Source organism: Colias philodice, chromosome 16, assembly GCF_061535455.1.
Source record: "Colias philodice isolate Cphi_HAF_F1 chromosome 16, ilColPhil1 Martin Lab GWU primary, whole genome shotgun sequence".
NCBI classification, from domain to species: Eukaryota; Metazoa; Arthropoda; class Insecta; order Lepidoptera; family Pieridae; genus Colias; species Colias philodice.
In genome coordinates this window covers 3006530-3025344 of record NC_143101.1, presented here as the reverse complement: position 1 = coordinate 3025344, position 18815 = coordinate 3006530, and the positions used below count along the sequence as shown (strand labels likewise).

The window sequence follows — 18815 nt, the reverse complement described above, 5'->3', positions numbered from 1 at the left end:
CCAAAGTTAGCGATGTTTAGTGAAATTTTTTTATTAAACTTGTTTTAAATAGTCATTCTAAGTTAACAATACGTATTCTAGTATAAACTTAAATCTTGTTGTTGTAAAATTTCATTGTATTAAACACTAGTGGTCCGCCCCGGCTTCGCGCGTGGTACATATTTCGCAATAAAAGGTAGCCTATGTTCTTTCTCAGGGTCTAAAGATTATCTGTGCCAAATTTCATCAAAATCGGTCCAGTAGTTTATGTGTGAAAACCATACATACATGCATACATACAAACCTTTCCTCTTTATAATATTATTAGTATTAGTATAGATAATAATATCAAGATCTCTATAGATCAATGGTACACCTAACGAGTACAGTGGTGAGTCAGTAAATAAGCTCTCGGCCGAGAGAGTTGCCAAACCGAGTGGGTGTTTACACGTATTTATACATTAGTGGCGAGTCAGTTCAGTTTTGATCACGACGCGACGCGGACGTCTGCAATGGATCGAAAAAAAAAAGAATTGAAACGGGTTTTAAACCGGCTGTTACCAGATATTGTTAACGAATTGTGGGATTTATTAGAAGAGGAATATCAACGAATTTGGACCAGAAAATGGATTTTAAGGCGAAATGCCCTTGGAGCAACAAATAGCCTTTTTAATGAATTGCAGTAGATCCATTTGTTATTAGCGGTCATTTTAATTGGGTTTTGATAAATTGTTTGAAAAAATACACAAACACGCACACTGCTTGATGATGAATAACGAACGAGTGGCGAGTGGCCGAGTGACAAGCGAGTGCGTGTTTATACGTGCCGAGCGGGATAGCGAGTCGCTGCGGGGCAGAAGAATGAAGCGGGGTGGTGGGTACTCGGCCTAGTAAACAAATTGGGATTCTAGTGACTCTCTCGCCTCTCTTCTCGACCGAGTACTCGGCCGAGCACTCGTTAAAGTGTTTATACCAACCAAGCACTCGGCCGAATACACTGACTCGCCACTGTACTTGTTAGAGCGTTTTCACATTATCCGATCCGATATCGGATATCGGACGCCGATATCCGATATCGGATACAATTTGCCCTTTCACATTGTCCGATAAAATCGTTCCGATATCATCATGAGTGTTGCCAGAAATTTTTAGAGAAAACTAAACTAAATTGCCAGTTGATAAAAAAAAGGTATAATTAAAAAAAAATCAAATGTTTTATCATAGTTGTACATGTACATTAAAAATAACTACGATAAAGAAAAACAACTTCAAAAAAGAAAAGTAAAATGTAAAAAAAGATTCGATATCACAAATTACAGCATATTATTTAGATGTGCTATTTATTAAATAGTTTTGATATCGGTCATTTGTTTAACATAATATACTTATGTTAACACATTATAAATTAAATAAATTTATATCAATACCTACTACAACCTATTATAAAAGTATTAGTTAATAGTTTTAGTAATACATATTTGTAAATACCTTTCAAAATCTATTAAATGCATTTTTAGCAAGACGTACCTAGTCATTTAGTCATTTTTTCACAACATACATTTATAAAAGTTCATGTATGGTGGAGCCAATTTAATAGGCAACATTTGACGTCTATCAATTTTATCTTCATAGGGTGGTAACCTGCATAAAAACATCGATTAAAGTGAATTAATCGATACGGACTTGAAACATTTGTCAATCGAACTTGAAACACATGTCAATAATTTATGATAATTTTTATTCCCAAGTAATCAATGCATTCGATTCTAGATGTCTGATTTCGATTTTTAGAGTAACGTCTCTGGTATTTAAAAAGAAAAAAGGTTTATTGACACAAAATTGTAGCGACGTCAGTTCTTTAAATCAGAAATTGTTTATTATGTTTAGAATGGTTTATCAGTAAAATCAAATCCTAAAATTACTTATATCGGTCATTATTATAATAAATATGTAATCGTAATTGAAAAAAGTTAAGCAAATGTGCAGTTCTAACAAAACGAAATATCATGTTATTCTATGTTGTCGTTACTAGGTTACGTTGTTGAATTTTGTTGAACTGTCAAATGTTGCCTATTAAAATGGCTCTACTATAGTACCTATGATAAGTTTAAGTGATACAATCTTTGTTCACATTTTATTTACTTTTTCTTATTACACTGTAATATCCTAAAATAATATTGTCACTCGTTCAAATATATTTGTAATATGATCGTTGTAATTTCCTGTAGGTAAAGATACATAAATTATTTTATTGTCATAAGCAATTATTTTAGAATTAAGAGTTTTCAAACTTTGTAATCTTTGTTGTAAATTCAAAATAAAAATAAAATCAGTGTAAAATCTCCTCCTTTTTTGAAGTCGGTTAAAAACAAAGCACTCAATGACAACAATACAATAAACAGCACAACCAACATCCAAGTAGGAGGAGGAGCGAGGCAGAATGAGATAAAATAAAGATGATAGACACTAATGTTTTCGAAGATAGATATTTGAATTTAATAACGCAATATATTTTTGTTTACTTCAGTTCAGCCAATTGCCGTATATTTTAATACGGTAAATAAAAATACCTGCCGTTATCGTATTTAAAATGCCTATAAATGCTTAAATGTGTGTTTTCTTAATAAAAAAAGGTTTTTTTTAATAGAAAGGGTTTTAGGTTAAAAGCAAAGAATTTTTTTAAAGATTGAGCGCCCTATAAGACTGAAAATACACAAACTAGTGCTTTTTTGCTGTTGGTATACTGCCTTTTTTAAAATTGAGTTGGCAACACTGAACATTATCGTCCGATAGCTACTGGGAATATCGGTGTCGGCTCCGATATCCGATATCGGACCGGACAATGTGAAAGACAGGTACATATTTCATACATTTTACTTCCCTCCGATATCGGATATCGGCTATCGGCTTCCGATATCCGATATCGGATCGGATAATGTGAAAACGCTCTTAGGTGTAATCGACCCATATAAGTGATCATAGCTACATAACAATATTCAGTAATGCGCGTTATTAATGATTATAAATATAGTTATGTAATTTTCAGTATTATTAAAGTAGTTAAGGGTAAATTGACTCTAAATAATGATTTTTTCCCCCCTATATTAAGTTAAAATTTCCAATATATTATAATTTTTCAGGAATTAAGCTTTTTATTCTGTGACACGTTCGTTCCAATTTCATTTTTTTTTCTGTCATTTTGTCAGCTGTCTCTGAAGATGTCAGACCAACAGACAGACCAAACAGCGTAAAAGTCAGTGTCATTCCATGCTTCATTTTGCCTGTGTTTTTTAAGGTGGTGTCAGATCTCAAATTTTAATTTCTGTAAATATTTTTGTGTCCAAAATGGATGAGGGGATAGGGACGGTGAAGTTAACTTATAAAATACATAAATATTCCAGCGTATCTGCGCACTATGTTCCTGAGTGAGTATATTATTGAGTAAATACAGATTAAAGTTACTGCCCAGATTCCGGTTAATCCCTGTTTATAAATAGAAATTTATCGTACGTTTATTCAATTTAAAAAACGACTATTATGTAAGAGAGATATACATAATTTTCTGTTTAAAAAATCGCAATATTTTTATTTGTTTATCTTGTAAATCATGCTTGTAAAATTATCATTTAATCTGCAATGTTTATGTCCGCTCTTAAAATCTGGCATGTGAAGCTGGGATTAAGTTGTTGTACTTATAGAATTGAACATATTAATCAATACTGTTTGAAATATTTTAATTTGTTTGAATGATTCTTATGATAAATAAAAAAATATTGTGTTGTTTTTAGAAACATTATGGTTAATAATCCAACAGACCAGCTATCAAGATGGTTCACAGACAGTTCCACTCCTTGTCAGTTCATAGTGCTTAAGCTGCAAGCCACCTCCATAGTGGAAACTATAAAATTTGGTAAATACATGAAACCACATGTGAGCGACTTGAAAAAATTTGAAGTGTATGGTGGAACTGATGAGAACAACTTATCTTTATTATTAACTGCGTAAGTAATATATAAATTTGTATATTTGATCTACATAATAATATAGCATTTAATATATGGATTGAACTGAGGTTATGAATTAAATTCCTATAGTTGTTATCTTTGTTTACTTTAGTTTAAAAATATACTATTATTTGCTAGGCATTTATAAATTTGTGTATTCTGTTATATGTATTTGAATAGTATGCTAGTGTAAATAAATTTTTTAAAATACATATTGTTTAAAATAAAACTTTTTTTTTTCTTTAACAGCACCTTATTAGATACATAGTATGTATAAAACAAAGTCGCTTTTTCTGTCCCTATGTCCCTATGTAAGCTTAAATCTTTAAAACTAAGCAACGGATTTGATACGGTTTTTTTTTGAAAGATAGAGTGATTCAAGAGGAAGGATTTTTAGTATATAATTTATTATGTTTTAGACAAAGCGGGCGAAGCCGCGGGCGGAAAGCTAGTTTAATATATAATTATCTGTAAATTCAAATAATTCCTCTCATTAAATTATGCACTACATGTGTTTTTTCTTTAATTTAAGGTCAGATAACAATGTATCATTTTATATTTCAGAGGGCTCAGAAAAGATAATATTGCGGAGACATTTCAACTACGCCACAGGACATCAGAGGGCTTATATCTTCCCGTTGATTATATAAAGATAGTCCCTCTGCAGTCCTGGGGACCTGCCTGCAATTATACCATATGGTATGTGGAGCTGGAGGGAAAGAATCAAGAAGACTTCATCAGTCATGCTTTGGAAACTATTAATATGGTATGCCTTTTGATTTTTTAACCCATTGAGCCCCAAGCGGCCCGATCAGTCCCAGACACAATAGATTTTCTATTGTGTTTGTGGTTCCGGGGCCTGAGTTATTAAATTACATGCACTTTATCTATGTTTAAAAATGCATTTAAAAAATATTTAAATGAATAGGTACTTTTAAAATAGAAGCTAACATAAAAGAATCAAATAATTACACAAGTGTTCAATTTATATATTATTATATTTTACTATAGATGATTCTTAAAATTGGCATCGAAAATGAAAATAAAAATCAATACATTTACTTTGTGCATATTAAACATGATCTGGGCAATAAACTTAGATAGAAAAACTATAAAAAACTATACCTAATTGAAGTTACAGTACATAGTTATCATTCGCTCTTACATGTTAAAAGATAACAGTATAAATGGTGCAAAATAGGAGATATCTCTAGAACATTGTAACTTTATTGTGATTAACTAACCTCTTCAAATATAATTTAAAGGCGCCAATTTATGTTTATTTTACTTATTTTGTCTTCAGCTTAAACTGCCGTTATAGTAATTTGTTTGCAAGTCATTAACTAAAGATGTGTAATATCACAAATGTACTTCGTTTTACTTTGCAAACAAACTTTTAAATAGTTATTTACATTTCCTCTTTTTTTGTAATTGTAGTTATCTATGAGTTTCACAACAAACATAATTACTTATCTAACTATTAAACTAATCATTTTTTTATTTGGCTTAATTATAAAAATACATTTAATAAACATGTTTTATTGAGGTTATGCATAAAAATAAAATAAAAAAAAGTTACCCCAAGTATATATATAAAGTGATGACTTAAATTTTTTTCAAAATGATTTTATAGATTAATAAACAAATTTATATACATTTTTAAAGAATAGAAAAAAAAAACAAATGCGAGGCAGAATTCGAATCCGCCTCAAATGAAGCCTCGTGATCAATATTTTTCTATTCTTTAAAAATTTATATTTATGAAGAATTTGAATGCATAAAACCAAAATATCAAATTCAAATAAATTTATTAAAAAAAATAGACGGGTTGCACTCCGGGAGTGCCGGCAGAAGTGAAAACTTGATTATTAACGTTCAGCATGTTTGATATTTTGGAATGGTATCCGTCCTACGCATGGAATATAAGGGCTAAAAAAAAAATCCGTCTTACGCTTTTTCGTTCAGGTCACGTGTCCTGACGCGAGTTTAAGATTTTATACCCAACGCCGCTAAAGAAGTTTTCACTTCAAAAAAAATTGTAAATTGTTCCAGCGTAAAGAAGAAGAAGCAGTGCGAATATTATTAAAACATTTACGTCGACGACGATATAAAGACGCGTTCGAAGCATTATCGCGTGAAACCGGAGTACAATTAGAGGGTCCGGTGCAGGCTCGCTTGTGGAACGCATTGGTGGAAAATGGAGATTATGAACTGGCTGAAAAGATTTTTGTGGAGGGTGCTAGAGGTAAGAACAGTTAATAAGTCAAATATGATTAAAGTAATGGGTTTAATGAAAAATTATTCTGTTTAAATTCATTACCCAGTTAAATCACTAATCGGCTGAATTAATGATAGTCTAAGATCCCACAGCAGGATTAGTGCATTCACAGTTTTTAGTTTTTTTGCTAAAACCAAACTTTTATGTAATAGCTCTAGCCCGCTAATCTTGCCCATTCTTAAAAATGGCAAATTTTGACTGGCAACCCAGTCGATATATATTCTCCTAATTATAAATATACATAAAATTTTGGTTTTAGCAAAAAACTATGAACGCACTAATCCTGCGGTGGGATCTTATACTATGATGATTTTAGATATGTTTGATTTGATTTGATGATAGTAACTGTTGAAAAAATTAAAAACTTATATAATAAGTACTTTGGAAAAAGTTAATCAAAATCAATACTTTGGAAAAACATAACTGCATTATAGTCTAATGAAAAGTATATTATTTGCAAGCACATATATTACTGATCAAAAATTTTTGAGCAGCATTCTCGCGATCTAACAGATTTAAAAATCTTATGACGACCTATAAACATAGTAACGAAAAAACTTGACACGCCTTTTCGAAAAACTAAATAATAGTCTACTATCTTTATTTTGCAGACGGTGAACTTGACTGGTACATGTCATGGCAGCCCTACACGCCTGAATGGCGGCAGATGTGCGGGTGCTCCGCCCAAGTAGAGGAGCGCCTGTATAGCGGTGACGCAATACCATCCGTGACCGCTAGGGCTCAGGACTTGTCCTGCGTGGATAGGGACCCGAGACTTGAAGCACCTGTAAGTTGAATTTTGTTTTTCTCTTACTCGAAGGACCAAAAGTGTACTTGACAGCGATTTCGTGTTGAAAGAAAAAAAACGTATTGTTTTGTTTTTTGTCCGCCTCGAAAGACCGAATAGGGCAGCATTTTCTTGTTGAAATTTTGTGACATATACAAACGTTATTACAAAAATGTAAACAATTGATGCAACATAACCTTCAATTCTATTAATATCAATAGATAAATAACAGTAAAAATTAAAAAAATATCTATTTAAATTCCAATTTTCGCAGGAAGTGGGTCAAACAAACGGGAACGAAGTAGTGGACAACTGTTTCGTATCATGCGGTACCGCGTGCGCCAATAGACCGGGGCCACGTGGTGGGCATCAACTCGTTGTGGATCTTAATACAGGTAATTACATTTTGTTTAAACAGGTTGGTTCAATCTTTTAAATAGACTCTATATATTCAACTTCTCTTGCTCTCTTTCATAAGAATCATAAGCTGAATAAACAATTGTATATATATTTTTTGGAATGGCATTTTCTCTTGATCACGGCAACAAGCGTGAACGGCTTGACCGATTTCGATAATTTTGATATGTTCGTTATGGGATTCGTCGGGAGAAAATGCAATAATAATGCAAAAAAAATCTATCGACCATTTAACGAAGACAGGACGTCTGTCGGGTCAGCTTGTAATAACAGAAATATTTTATAAAAGCAGTTCTCAAATAATAACCCATATGAAATGAAATGAAATGAAATGATTTATTTTGCAAGAAATGTGGTAGATTTACAGATGTTGCATAATTCATTGTTCAGCACAAATCGCCAATTGATTGGCATGCAAAAATTAACAAGAGAATGTACTTACTACATAAATATCATTTTTATAATAATTATATATGTCAACTATTATGTACCCTTTTTCACTTACAATTATATAATATATATGTCAATTATTACGCTTTTTATTTTTTAACATAAATAAATGACACATTCAATGTAACCCCTTAAATTGCCAGGCACCCTATACCTCTTCGGCGGCTGGAACGGTACAGAAGACCTGGACGATCTCTGGAGCTTCGACACCACAACAGAGCGCTGGACGCTCCTCTGTCGACACAGTGGCATGCTCGGTGGGCCTTCGCCCCGGTCCTGCCATAAAATGGTGTTCGATCCCATCAACGAGAAGTTATATACGTTAGGCAGGTACCTAGATGGGATACAGAGGACGCCCAATAATTTGACGGTGAGATTTAATTTGCAAAGTATTTAGTAAATATACCATGTATTCAATATTCATTTTGAATTTACGCTTTACACATTCTATATTTTCAGATGGTAGATTGAAAATACATATAATAATTTTTTTTTAATTTATAATTATATTTCTTTATTAATTCAAGATTGATCTTTCCAGAGTGATCTCTACGTATATTCAGTGAAGACAGCGGAGTGGTCACTAGTGATGAACGACACGGCGCTAGCGGGCGGGCCTCGGCTCGTGTTCGACCACCAGATGTGTATAGACCCCGACACCAGCACCATCTACGTGTTCGGCGGCCGCTTGCTGCCCACTAGCGCGTGAGTCTGTGTAGTCCCTGTAGTGTTCGACCACCAGATGTGTATAGACCCCGACACCAGCACCATCTACGTGTTCGGCGGCCGCTTGCTGCCCACTAGCGCGTGAGTCTGTGTAGTCCCTGTAGTGTTCGACCACCAGATGTGTATAGACCCCGACACCAGCACCATCTACGTGTTCGGCGGCCGCTTGCTGCCCACTAGCGCGTGAGTCTGTGTAGTCCCTGTAGTGTTCGACCACCAGATGTGTATAGACCCCGACACCAGCACCATCTACGTGTTCGGCGGCCGCTTGCTGCCCACTAGCGCGTGAGTCTGTGTAGTCCCTGTATTAAACTGTTAGATGTATTTAGTCCCAGTCGAAATTTCTAACTATTTAGGATCTGATTATTATTTGTCTGAGTTCTTTTTACTCATCACAATTATGAATTAGGCGCAATTTATGAATTTTTCAAAATGTTTCGGTATCATAAAATATACATTTTTATAACATTACAGGGATGAGATGATGACTCCCCAATACTCAGGTCTGTACGCGTACTACATACAAACGAATACGTGGCAGCAACTTCTACCAGACAACCATGACTTGCCCGCACCGCAACCTCGAGTTTCTCACTCTATGCTGTTTCATCCAGTAAGTAAAATATTTGTAGATCTTGAATTGTGTTTATGTTACAGATAAAACCCGTTTTGCGTTACAACGAATTTTTACTAGTTACAACTAGTTCTAACTAGGGAACTCGCGTAGGAAATGAAAATTAACTAACTGGGTTTCTTTATGTTGGTTTTGAGTTGGAAATGCCCTAAAGTCGATTCTGGTTTCGCTCGTTTAAAACGTGCTGAAGTTTCTGATGTGGTTCTTTTAGCCTGAACACAACGCGTTTTGAGCTACGAGTGTAACATGTGTTATTTTTATGAACTGCAGTCTTATTTTTCTGAAATGTCAAATGTTTTTTTTTCTTAACTTGTAAAAACATGGCTCATAGTTAAACTTACGTATTTTATATAATAGACTAGTCAACAAGTTTAGAAAAAATTGGTTACTTAGCTAACAATTGAATCACTTTTTGAAAAATGCTGATTAAACTTTTTTTCCTTCAGGGCTCGATTCTTTCAAGTGTTAAGAAGATACTTGAATCGAATTTTAATAGAAATTTTTAAAGTGAAACTTTTATTACATCGTCTCAAACTTTTTGGTCTGTGTAGTGCATGTCGCGTGACGGTCGAACCGTACGATAATTATCGTACAAATACGATAATTTTGTGCCTAAGTTTCACTTTTACCGTAGTTTCATAAAACCACACAACATTTTTAAATCACTACAAAATTATTTTTATTGCTGAACTCTCTTTAGCGGCGGCGCGCGCATGCCGTAACTGCCGCGCTGAGCCCTATTTTTCAATATCTAATTAAAATTATAAATATTGGAGATACATAGAATTCCGGGAGTAAGGACTTTTTTATTGGAAATTTCTCCTCTTTATCGAGCATTTTTCAAAATTGCTTAAATGTTAATAATTTTCGAGTTATTAATAAAAAACGAAATATCATTTTTTTTTCATCTTATTTTGTTACTAACAATTGCAATTTTTAACTTGCACCAAAATCCTTCAAAAACATTTTTCTAGAGGTGATTACGAATCGAATGAGCCATCGCTCATATTTTTAGGACCTTTATTTCTATTTTTCACGTTTTTGAACTTGTCGACTAGTCTATAAGTCTAGATCAAAGAAATGTGCATTTTCCGTTTCCGAATGAATAATTAACCAATACAATTACAGATCCAACGCCGGCTGTACATATTCGCTGGGCAGCGGAACAAGGAACAGCTGTTAGATGTATGGTGGTGGGAGGCGGGGTCGGGGCGCTGCGGCGCGCTGTGCGCCGGCGCGTGCGCCCCGCCCGCCGCAGGGTTCACGCAGCGGGCCACGCTCGACCCCGACACGGACGAGATCTTCGTGCTGTCGGTGAGTTGGGGGGGGGGGGGGGTTTCAACCGCGTGGCCCCGCTCCTGTTGGTCTTAGCGTAGTGATATATAGCCTATAGCTTTCCTCGATTAATGGGCTATATGTATATACGACACCGAAAGAATTTTTCAAATCGGATCAGTAGTTCCTGAGATTAGCGCGTTCATAGCGCGTTAAGTATAAATTTGCAAGCGAAATGTTTTCGCTACAGAGTATATTATATACAACTTTCCGACATCATTCATCGGGGCCTTAAAAGCTAGCCAGTGGACAAAAGAGACTGGTTGAGAATTTTCATTTTTTTCGATTTAGAAATTCCACCTTCCTTCCTCCATACTATTCTAACTTTCATTAATGAATATTATTTTTATTTCTTTGAATTTACATTAAATTCATCATACACAACCTTCAAATCTACAAAAAAAAACTTCTTTCTTTGTCCTAACATACATCCAACTTCCCAGGGCATGAGCAAAGAGAAGGACCGTCGCGTATACAACCAGCTATGGGTGCTATCACTGCGCCGGCTCACGTGGAGCTGCGTGTACCGGAACGACACGCTCGACGCGCACGAGCCGCGCCCACGGTTCGCGCACCAGCTCGTTTATGATCATGTTCGGAAGGTACGTGGATACGATAAATTATAATGATGGATGGGTTTATGCTTATACTTATATACAAGACGGCACGTAAGTTTAGCGCTGACCTTGAAGTGGAGGGGATCTATTTGAACGAAATAAAGGCGAACTTGCCGTAAAACTTTGAAAGTCACCGCTAGACTTACGTGCCGCGACTAATATTATTATTATAAGTGTGTATGTGTATGTGTATGTGTGTGTAATAAAATAATAATTTCTCTTAAATACATGAACGTTCTCTGTGGCTTCGTAATCTAACTGCTTAAGAATAATAAAATTAATAGTTTTTTTTTAATTTGTGAATAATACAGTATCTGTTGCTTATTTAAGATTTTATTTAATTTGTCTCTCAATTATTTATTTATTTATGTGTGGTCTATCGTGTGGTTGTTTTAAATTGAAATAAATTTATTTCTTCTTTCTCTCTAATGTTTTTTGAAAAATTGTGAACGCCTTGCAGCTCTTCTTCACCAATATTTTTTCATAGCATCGCATACTATAATAAGTGATATATCCACAGATCCACTATCTATTCGGCGGCAACCCGGGCACGACGACCAGCCCGCGACTGCGCCTGGACGATCTATGGGCACTACGGTTACTCAAGCCGTCTCTCGAGCGTGTCATACGCAGCGGTAAAGCGGCACTAAGAGAAGCCCGGTACCGCTCGCTGGCCGCCGAGCCGGGCGCCGCGCACCAGGCGCTGCACTACCTGCGGCACGACCTCAGTGACGTCACGGACCATGACGACCCCGCGCAGGTGGGACACGTGACTGTTTTGGCCTGGCGACGGGCAGCTGCTAATGGGGTCACGGACGAATTCTATCATACCCGTGGCCCCGTCGTTGATGCGGCTTGACGGAACACAGTGGGGTTTTGGTCGGTAGGAATCCGACATAACCCACGGCCCCTTCCCCGGAGGCCGTGGGTATCTATGCAAGATTTCCCCACTTTAAAAAAAAAGACGGGTTCCACTCCGGGAGTGCCGGCAGAAGTGAAAACTTGATTACATATTAACGTTGAGCATGTTTGATATTTTGGAATGGTATCCGTCTTACGCTTTTTCGATCAGGTCACCTGACGCGAGTTTAAGATTTTATACCCATTACAGAAAAAGTGCTCAACGCCGCTAAAGAAGTTTTCACTTCAAAAAAAAAGGTGGGACACGTGACGTCACACGTAACAAGTCAAGCGCGTACGTGACGGGCTGCAACGGATTAGTGGTCATTTGTAGGCTCATGACACGTGTACGCGAAGGACCACGCCACTACGCGACACGCGTGTAATGGAAACTGGTCGATAAGCTATATTTGAGAAATTCCGTAACGAAAAAACCTAACGCTATCCACTCCCACGGGCTCGGAGGTGTGGCTTGAAGGCATAGCATGCAATAGCTTTACCGCGGCAGTCCCCGAGTGCCACACGTCTTTTTACACGCTTTTTATTAGCTTCACCTGTATGTTTGTATGTTTGTTTGTAACCGACTTCTTTGGGCGCGATTTTGACCCACTTTAAACAGCCAGATTTCGTTCAAACTTTGTAGATTTATTGAGGACCGATGACAATACACTAATTTGATAAAATTATTCCATTTTTCAATTTGCAAAATATGATTTTTGTTAATTATTTATATAATTTTCATCTATAGTCGAGAAAATAATTAAAATTTTCTATAATTTTTTTCTACAGTCGATAAGGTAGGACTCGATGTTAATTTTTATTTCCAATAACACGAACACGAACACGAACACGAACTCAAACACAAACTCGAATTTTAATTCGAACACAAACACAAACACAAACACAAACACAAACATGAACAACGAACATCGAACAACGAACAACGAACAACGAACATGAAAACGAACAACGAACAACGAACATCGAACTCAAACACAAACTCGAATTTTAATTCGAACACAAACACAAACACAAACACGAACAGCGAACATCGAACAACGAACAACGAACAACGAACATGAAAACGAACAACGAACAACGAACAACGAACAACGAACAACGAACAACGAACAACGAACAACGAACAACGAACAACGAACAACGAACAACGAACAACGAACAACGAACAACGAACAACGAACAACGAACAACGAACAACGAACAACGAACAACGAACAACGAACAACGAACAACGAACAACGAACAACGAACAACGAACAACGAACAACGAACAACGAACAACGAACAACGAACAACGAACAACGAACATCGAACATCGAACATCGAACATCGAACATCGAACATCGAACATCGAACAACGAACAACGAACAACGAACAACGAACAACGAACAACGAACAACGAACATCGAACATCTAACATCGAACAACGAACAATGTGAATGTGAATGTGAACATACACAAACACAAACACAAACGCGAACATGAAAACGAACAACGAACAGCGAACAGCGAACAACGAACACGAACACGAACACGAACACGAACACGACCACGAACATGAACAACGAACAACGAACAACGAACATGAAAACAAACAACGAACAACGAACAACGAACAACGAACAACGAACAACGAACAACGAACAACGAACAACGAACAACGAACAACGAACATCGAACATCGAACATCGAACAACGAACAACGAACACGAACACGAACACGAACACGATCACGAACAACGAAAAACGAACAACGAACAACGAACAACGAACAACGAACAACGAACAACGAACATCGAACAACGAACAACGAACAACGAACACGAACACGAACACGAACACGATCACGAACAACGAAAAACGAACAACGAACAACGAACACGAACACGAACAGCGAACAGCGAAAATGAAAACGAACAACGAACAACGAACAACGAACAACGATGAACGAACAACGAACACGAACACGAACACGAACACGAACACGAACACGAAAAACGAACAACGAACAACGTACAACGAACAACGAACAACGAACAACGAACAACGAACAACGAACAACGAACAACGAACAACGAACAACGAACACGATCACGAACAACGAACAACGAACAACGAACAACGAACAACGAACAACGAACAACGAACAACGAACAACGAACACGAACACGAACACGAACACGAACAACGAACAACGAACAACGAACACGAACACGAACACGAACAGCGAACAGCGAACAGCGAACATGAAAACGAACAACGAACAACGAACAACGATGAACGAACAACGAACACGAACAACGAACAACGAACAATGTGAATGTGAATGTGAATTTGAACATACACAAACACAATCACAAACGCGAACATGAAAACGAACAACGAACAGCGAACAGCGAACATCGAACAACGAACACGAACACGAACATCGAACATCGAACATCGAACAACGAACAACGAACATCGAACAACGAACAACGAACAACGAACAACGAACATCGAACTCAAACACAAACTCGAATTTTCGAACAACGAACAACTAGGGCATGCACCCGGGTTTACCCGGTTCCGAAAAACCCGGGTAAACCCGGGTTTTTTGATGATCTTGAGAACCGGGTCTGAATAGTATGTAACCCGGTTCTCCCGGTTCCGACCAAAGTATTAAAATATAAAGTATTATTTATATTTTGCTGCATTATTTTAACAAATTTATTCTATCTGGCAACGTCAGACTCACGTGCATCGCGAATTTTCGTGCCACGCCTCAAGCGTGGCTCTGATTGGTTGTCTAACCTTAGATGCTATAAGTTTCCTACGGGTGTATTACCAAAAAAAAAAGACGTGTGCCACTCGGTAAAGCTATTCTATGCTATGCCTTCAAGCCACACCTCCGCGCCCGTCGGAGTGGGGAGCGTGAGGTTTTTCGTTACAAAATTTCTGGATTCGGTCCCCGCGCTCAAGGCTCGCGATAGAAGCTATGCAATAGCTTAAAAAAAGACGTGTGGAACTCGTGGACTGCCGCGGTAAAGCTATTGCATAGCATGCCTTCAAGCCACACCTCCGTGCCCGTCGGAGTGGGGAACGTGAGGTTTTTTCGTTACGGAATTTCTGGATTCGGTCCCCACGCTCAAGGCCCGCGATAGAAGCTATGCAATAGCTTAAAAAATAGGCTTCGAAAATGACAAAAATTAGGCTACTGAAATATTTTTATTTGATTTGTCGTGAATTTGAAAAGCTGTAGATTTTACTGTTTCATAATATAATGATCCAGTCATGTTCATGTTTTTGGTATCAAGCTGAAATTTATATCGAATACTCAAGTCTTCGGTCCCTTGATGCTGTGAAAAAGTCAAACTTAGAAGCCAACGCATCAAAAGATACAGCCGTAAATGCTGAAAATTTTCGCAAATTTCGACATTCGTATGGGACTCAAAACCTACAGGGTACCTACTTCTCATGAACACAGAGCCTTTAAATTTGGTAAAAGTAACGTCTTATAACACAGATAAAGGAAAAAATGCTAAAAACATAAATTTTAAAGTTATAACATTATAAAAAAATAGGTTTGTTCGGAGCCCTCAGAGCGCGAGTCCGACTCGCACTTGGCCGGTTTTTTGCTTTACAGTTTGCAGTTAATGAATAAGGTTTAAGTTTATATGTGATATTATGATAACAAGGTACTTTTATAAGACTGATAAATAAAGAGAAGTATTAAAATTTTGTTTCTTTATTAATTTAATAAAATAAGACACAAGCCGCGTAAAATTAAAGGCCCATCAGGTACTTTTACAGTTACTTTTGTTTAATTTCGTATTTTTTTCCGAGGTATTATAAAAGAACCGGGTAACCCGGTTCTACCCGGTTCTGAGCTCGATTTGGAACCGGGTTTCAGAAACTTGGAACCGGACTCGGTTCTGCATGCCCTACGAACAACGAACAACGAACAACGAACAACGAACAACGAACAACGAACAACGAACAACGAACAACGAACAACGAACAACTAACAACTAACAACTAACAACTAACAACTAACAACTAACAACTAACAACTAACAACTAACAACTAACAACTAACAACTAACAACTAACAACTAACAACTAACAACTAACAACTAACAACTAACAACTAACAACTAACAACTAACAACTAACAACTAACAACTAACAACTAACAACTAACACCTAACACCTAACACCTAACAACTAACAACTAACAACTAACAACTAACAACTAACAACTAACAACTAACAACTAACAACTAACAACTAACAACTAACAACTAACAACTAACAACTAACAACTAACAACTAACAACTAACAACTAACAACTAACAACTAACAACTAACAACTAACAACTAACAACTAACAACTAACAACTAACAACTAACAACTAACAACTAACAACTAACAACTAACAACGAACAACGAACATGAAAACGAACAACGAACAACGAACAACGAACATGAAAACGAACAACGAACAACGAACATGAAAACGAACAACGAACAACGAACAACGAACAACGAACAACGAACAACGAACAACGAACAACGAACAACGAACAACGAACAACGAACAACGAACAACCAACAACCAACAACGAACAACGAACAACGAACAACGAACAACGAACATCGAACATCGAACATCGAACAACGAACAACGAACAACGAACATCGAACAACGAACAACGAACAACGAACAACGAACAACGAACAACGAACAGCGAACAGCGAACATCGAACAACGAACACGAACACGAACACGAACAACGAACAACGAACAATGAACAACGAACAACGAACAACGAACAACGAACAACGAACATCGAACATCGAACAACGAACAACGAACAACGAACAATGTGAATGTGAATGTGAACATACACAAACACAAACACAAACACGAACATGAAAACGAACAGCGAACAGCGAACATCGAACAACGAACACGAACACGACAACGAACACGACAACGAACAACGAACAACGAACAACGAACACGAACAACGGACAACGAACATCGTACAACGAACAACGAACAACGAACAATGTGAATGTGAATGTGAACATACACAAACACAAACGCGAACATGAAAACGAACAACGAACAGCGAACAGCGAACATCGAACACGAACACGAACAACGAAAAACGAATATCGAACAACGAACAACGAACAACGAACAACGAACAACGAACAACGAACAACGAACAACGAACAACGAACATCGAACAACGAACAATGTGAATGTGAATGTGAACATACACAAACACAAACGCGAACATGAAAACGAACAGCGAACAGCGAACATCGAACAACGAACACGAACACGAACACGACAACGAACAACGAACAACGAACAACGAACAACGAACAACGAACAACGAACAACGAACAACGAACAACGAACAACGAACAACGAACAACGAACAACGAACAACGAACATCGAACATCGAACATCGAACATCGAACAACGAACAACGAACAACGAACATCGAACAACGAACAACGAACAACGAACAACGAACAACGAACAACGAACACGAACACGAACACGAACTCGAACTCGAACTCGACCTCGAACTCGAACTCGAACTCGAACTCGAACTCGAACTCGAACTCGAACTCGAACTCGAACTCGAACTCGTGTTCGTTTTCATGTTCGCGTTTGTGTTCGTGTTCGTGTTCGTGGTCGTTGTTCGTTGTTCGTTGTTCGTTGTTCGAGTTCGAGTTCGAGTTCGAATTCTTTAGCCGTTTTCTATGTTTGTTTGAAACGGACTTCTTTGGGCGTGAATTTGACCCACTTTAAACGGCCAGATTTCGTTCAAACTTTGGAGATTTATTGAGGACCAATGACAATACACTAATTTGATAAAATTATTCCATTTTTCAATTTACAAAATATGTTTTTTGTTAATTTATATAATTTTCATCTATAGTCGATAAAGTAAGAAAATAATTAAAATTTTCTATAATTTTTCTCTACAGTCGATAAGCCAGGACTCGATGTTAATTTTTAAAAAGCGTTTTTTAGTTTTTTTAAACTATTATTTATTTTTTCTATTCTTTAAAAGTTTAATACATAATACACATTAAACATTCAAACTGGCATGTTCCAGGTGAGCCACTTCCAGCGACTGGCGACAGTACTATTCACTGGGCGACAAGATACAAGCTCGTGCGTGTCACTGTCCCCGCGCCGCGCGCGCGCACTGGCCCGCCGCCGCGCGCCCGCACCGCCCGCACGGCACCACCTCGCGAGGGCGCTCGCTGCGGTAACTATATACACATTTATTGAAGTTAAACTTCTTTATTGGGGTTGGAAAAAAATTTAGTGTAACATTTTTTCGTTACGCGTGATATTTTAAGCTATCGCATAGCTTCTATCGCGGGCCTTGAGCGCGAGGACCGAATCGAGAATTTCCGTAACGAAAAACCTCACGCTCCCCACTCCGACGGGCACGGAGGTGTGGCTTGAAGGCATGCTATGCAATAGCTTTACCGCGGCATGCAGTCCCCGAGTGCCACACGTCGTTTTTCCGTTACGCGCCATCTTTTTCTTATCCCTACCACGCGTAACGACGTATTTCTGTAAACTTGCATATAATAAATTATTTTTTGAAAAATAAGTTTCATTTCTTACGTGTGTACACATTT

The 18815-nt window shown here is 37.3% G+C and overlaps 2 protein-coding genes across 4 annotated transcripts in view; one reads left to right on the top strand and one right to left on the bottom strand.

Annotated features, from left to right (window-relative positions):
* Positions 1 to 3232: 3232 nt before the first annotated feature.
* Positions 3233 to 18815, top strand: part of muskelin (muskelin 1) — a 44452-nt gene continuing 28869 nt past the window's right edge. For all 3 annotated transcript variants that reach the window (XR_016316838.1, XR_016316837.1, XM_089705174.1), the window contains exons 1-13: positions 3233 to 3404; positions 3768 to 3980; positions 4548 to 4749; positions 6036 to 6228; positions 6873 to 7048; positions 7323 to 7443; positions 8059 to 8285; positions 8457 to 8620; positions 9116 to 9254; positions 10404 to 10589; positions 11054 to 11212; positions 11748 to 11987; positions 18278 to 18433. Coding sequence is in view for 1 of the 3 variants with exons in the window: in XM_089705174.1 (XP_089561300.1) it covers positions 3325 to 3404; positions 3768 to 3980; positions 4548 to 4749; positions 6036 to 6228; positions 6873 to 7048; positions 7323 to 7443; positions 8059 to 8285; positions 8457 to 8620; positions 9116 to 9254; positions 10404 to 10589; positions 11054 to 11212; positions 11748 to 11987; positions 18278 to 18433 (2256 nt within the window). In the remaining 2 variants the exon portion in view is untranslated. The remainder of the gene's footprint in view (positions 3405 to 3767; positions 3981 to 4547; positions 4750 to 6035; positions 6229 to 6872; positions 7049 to 7322; positions 7444 to 8058; positions 8286 to 8456; positions 8621 to 9115; positions 9255 to 10403; positions 10590 to 11053; positions 11213 to 11747; positions 11988 to 18277; positions 18434 to 18815) is intronic.
* The window catches only part of Rich (Guanine nucleotide exchange factor subunit Rich), an 88482-nt gene continuing 84841 nt past the window's right edge, over positions 15175 to 18815 (bottom strand). The window contains exon 28 of the mRNA XM_089705171.1: positions 15175 to 15319. The gene's annotated coding sequence lies outside the window, so the exon portion shown is untranslated. The remainder of the gene's footprint in view (positions 15320 to 18815) is intronic.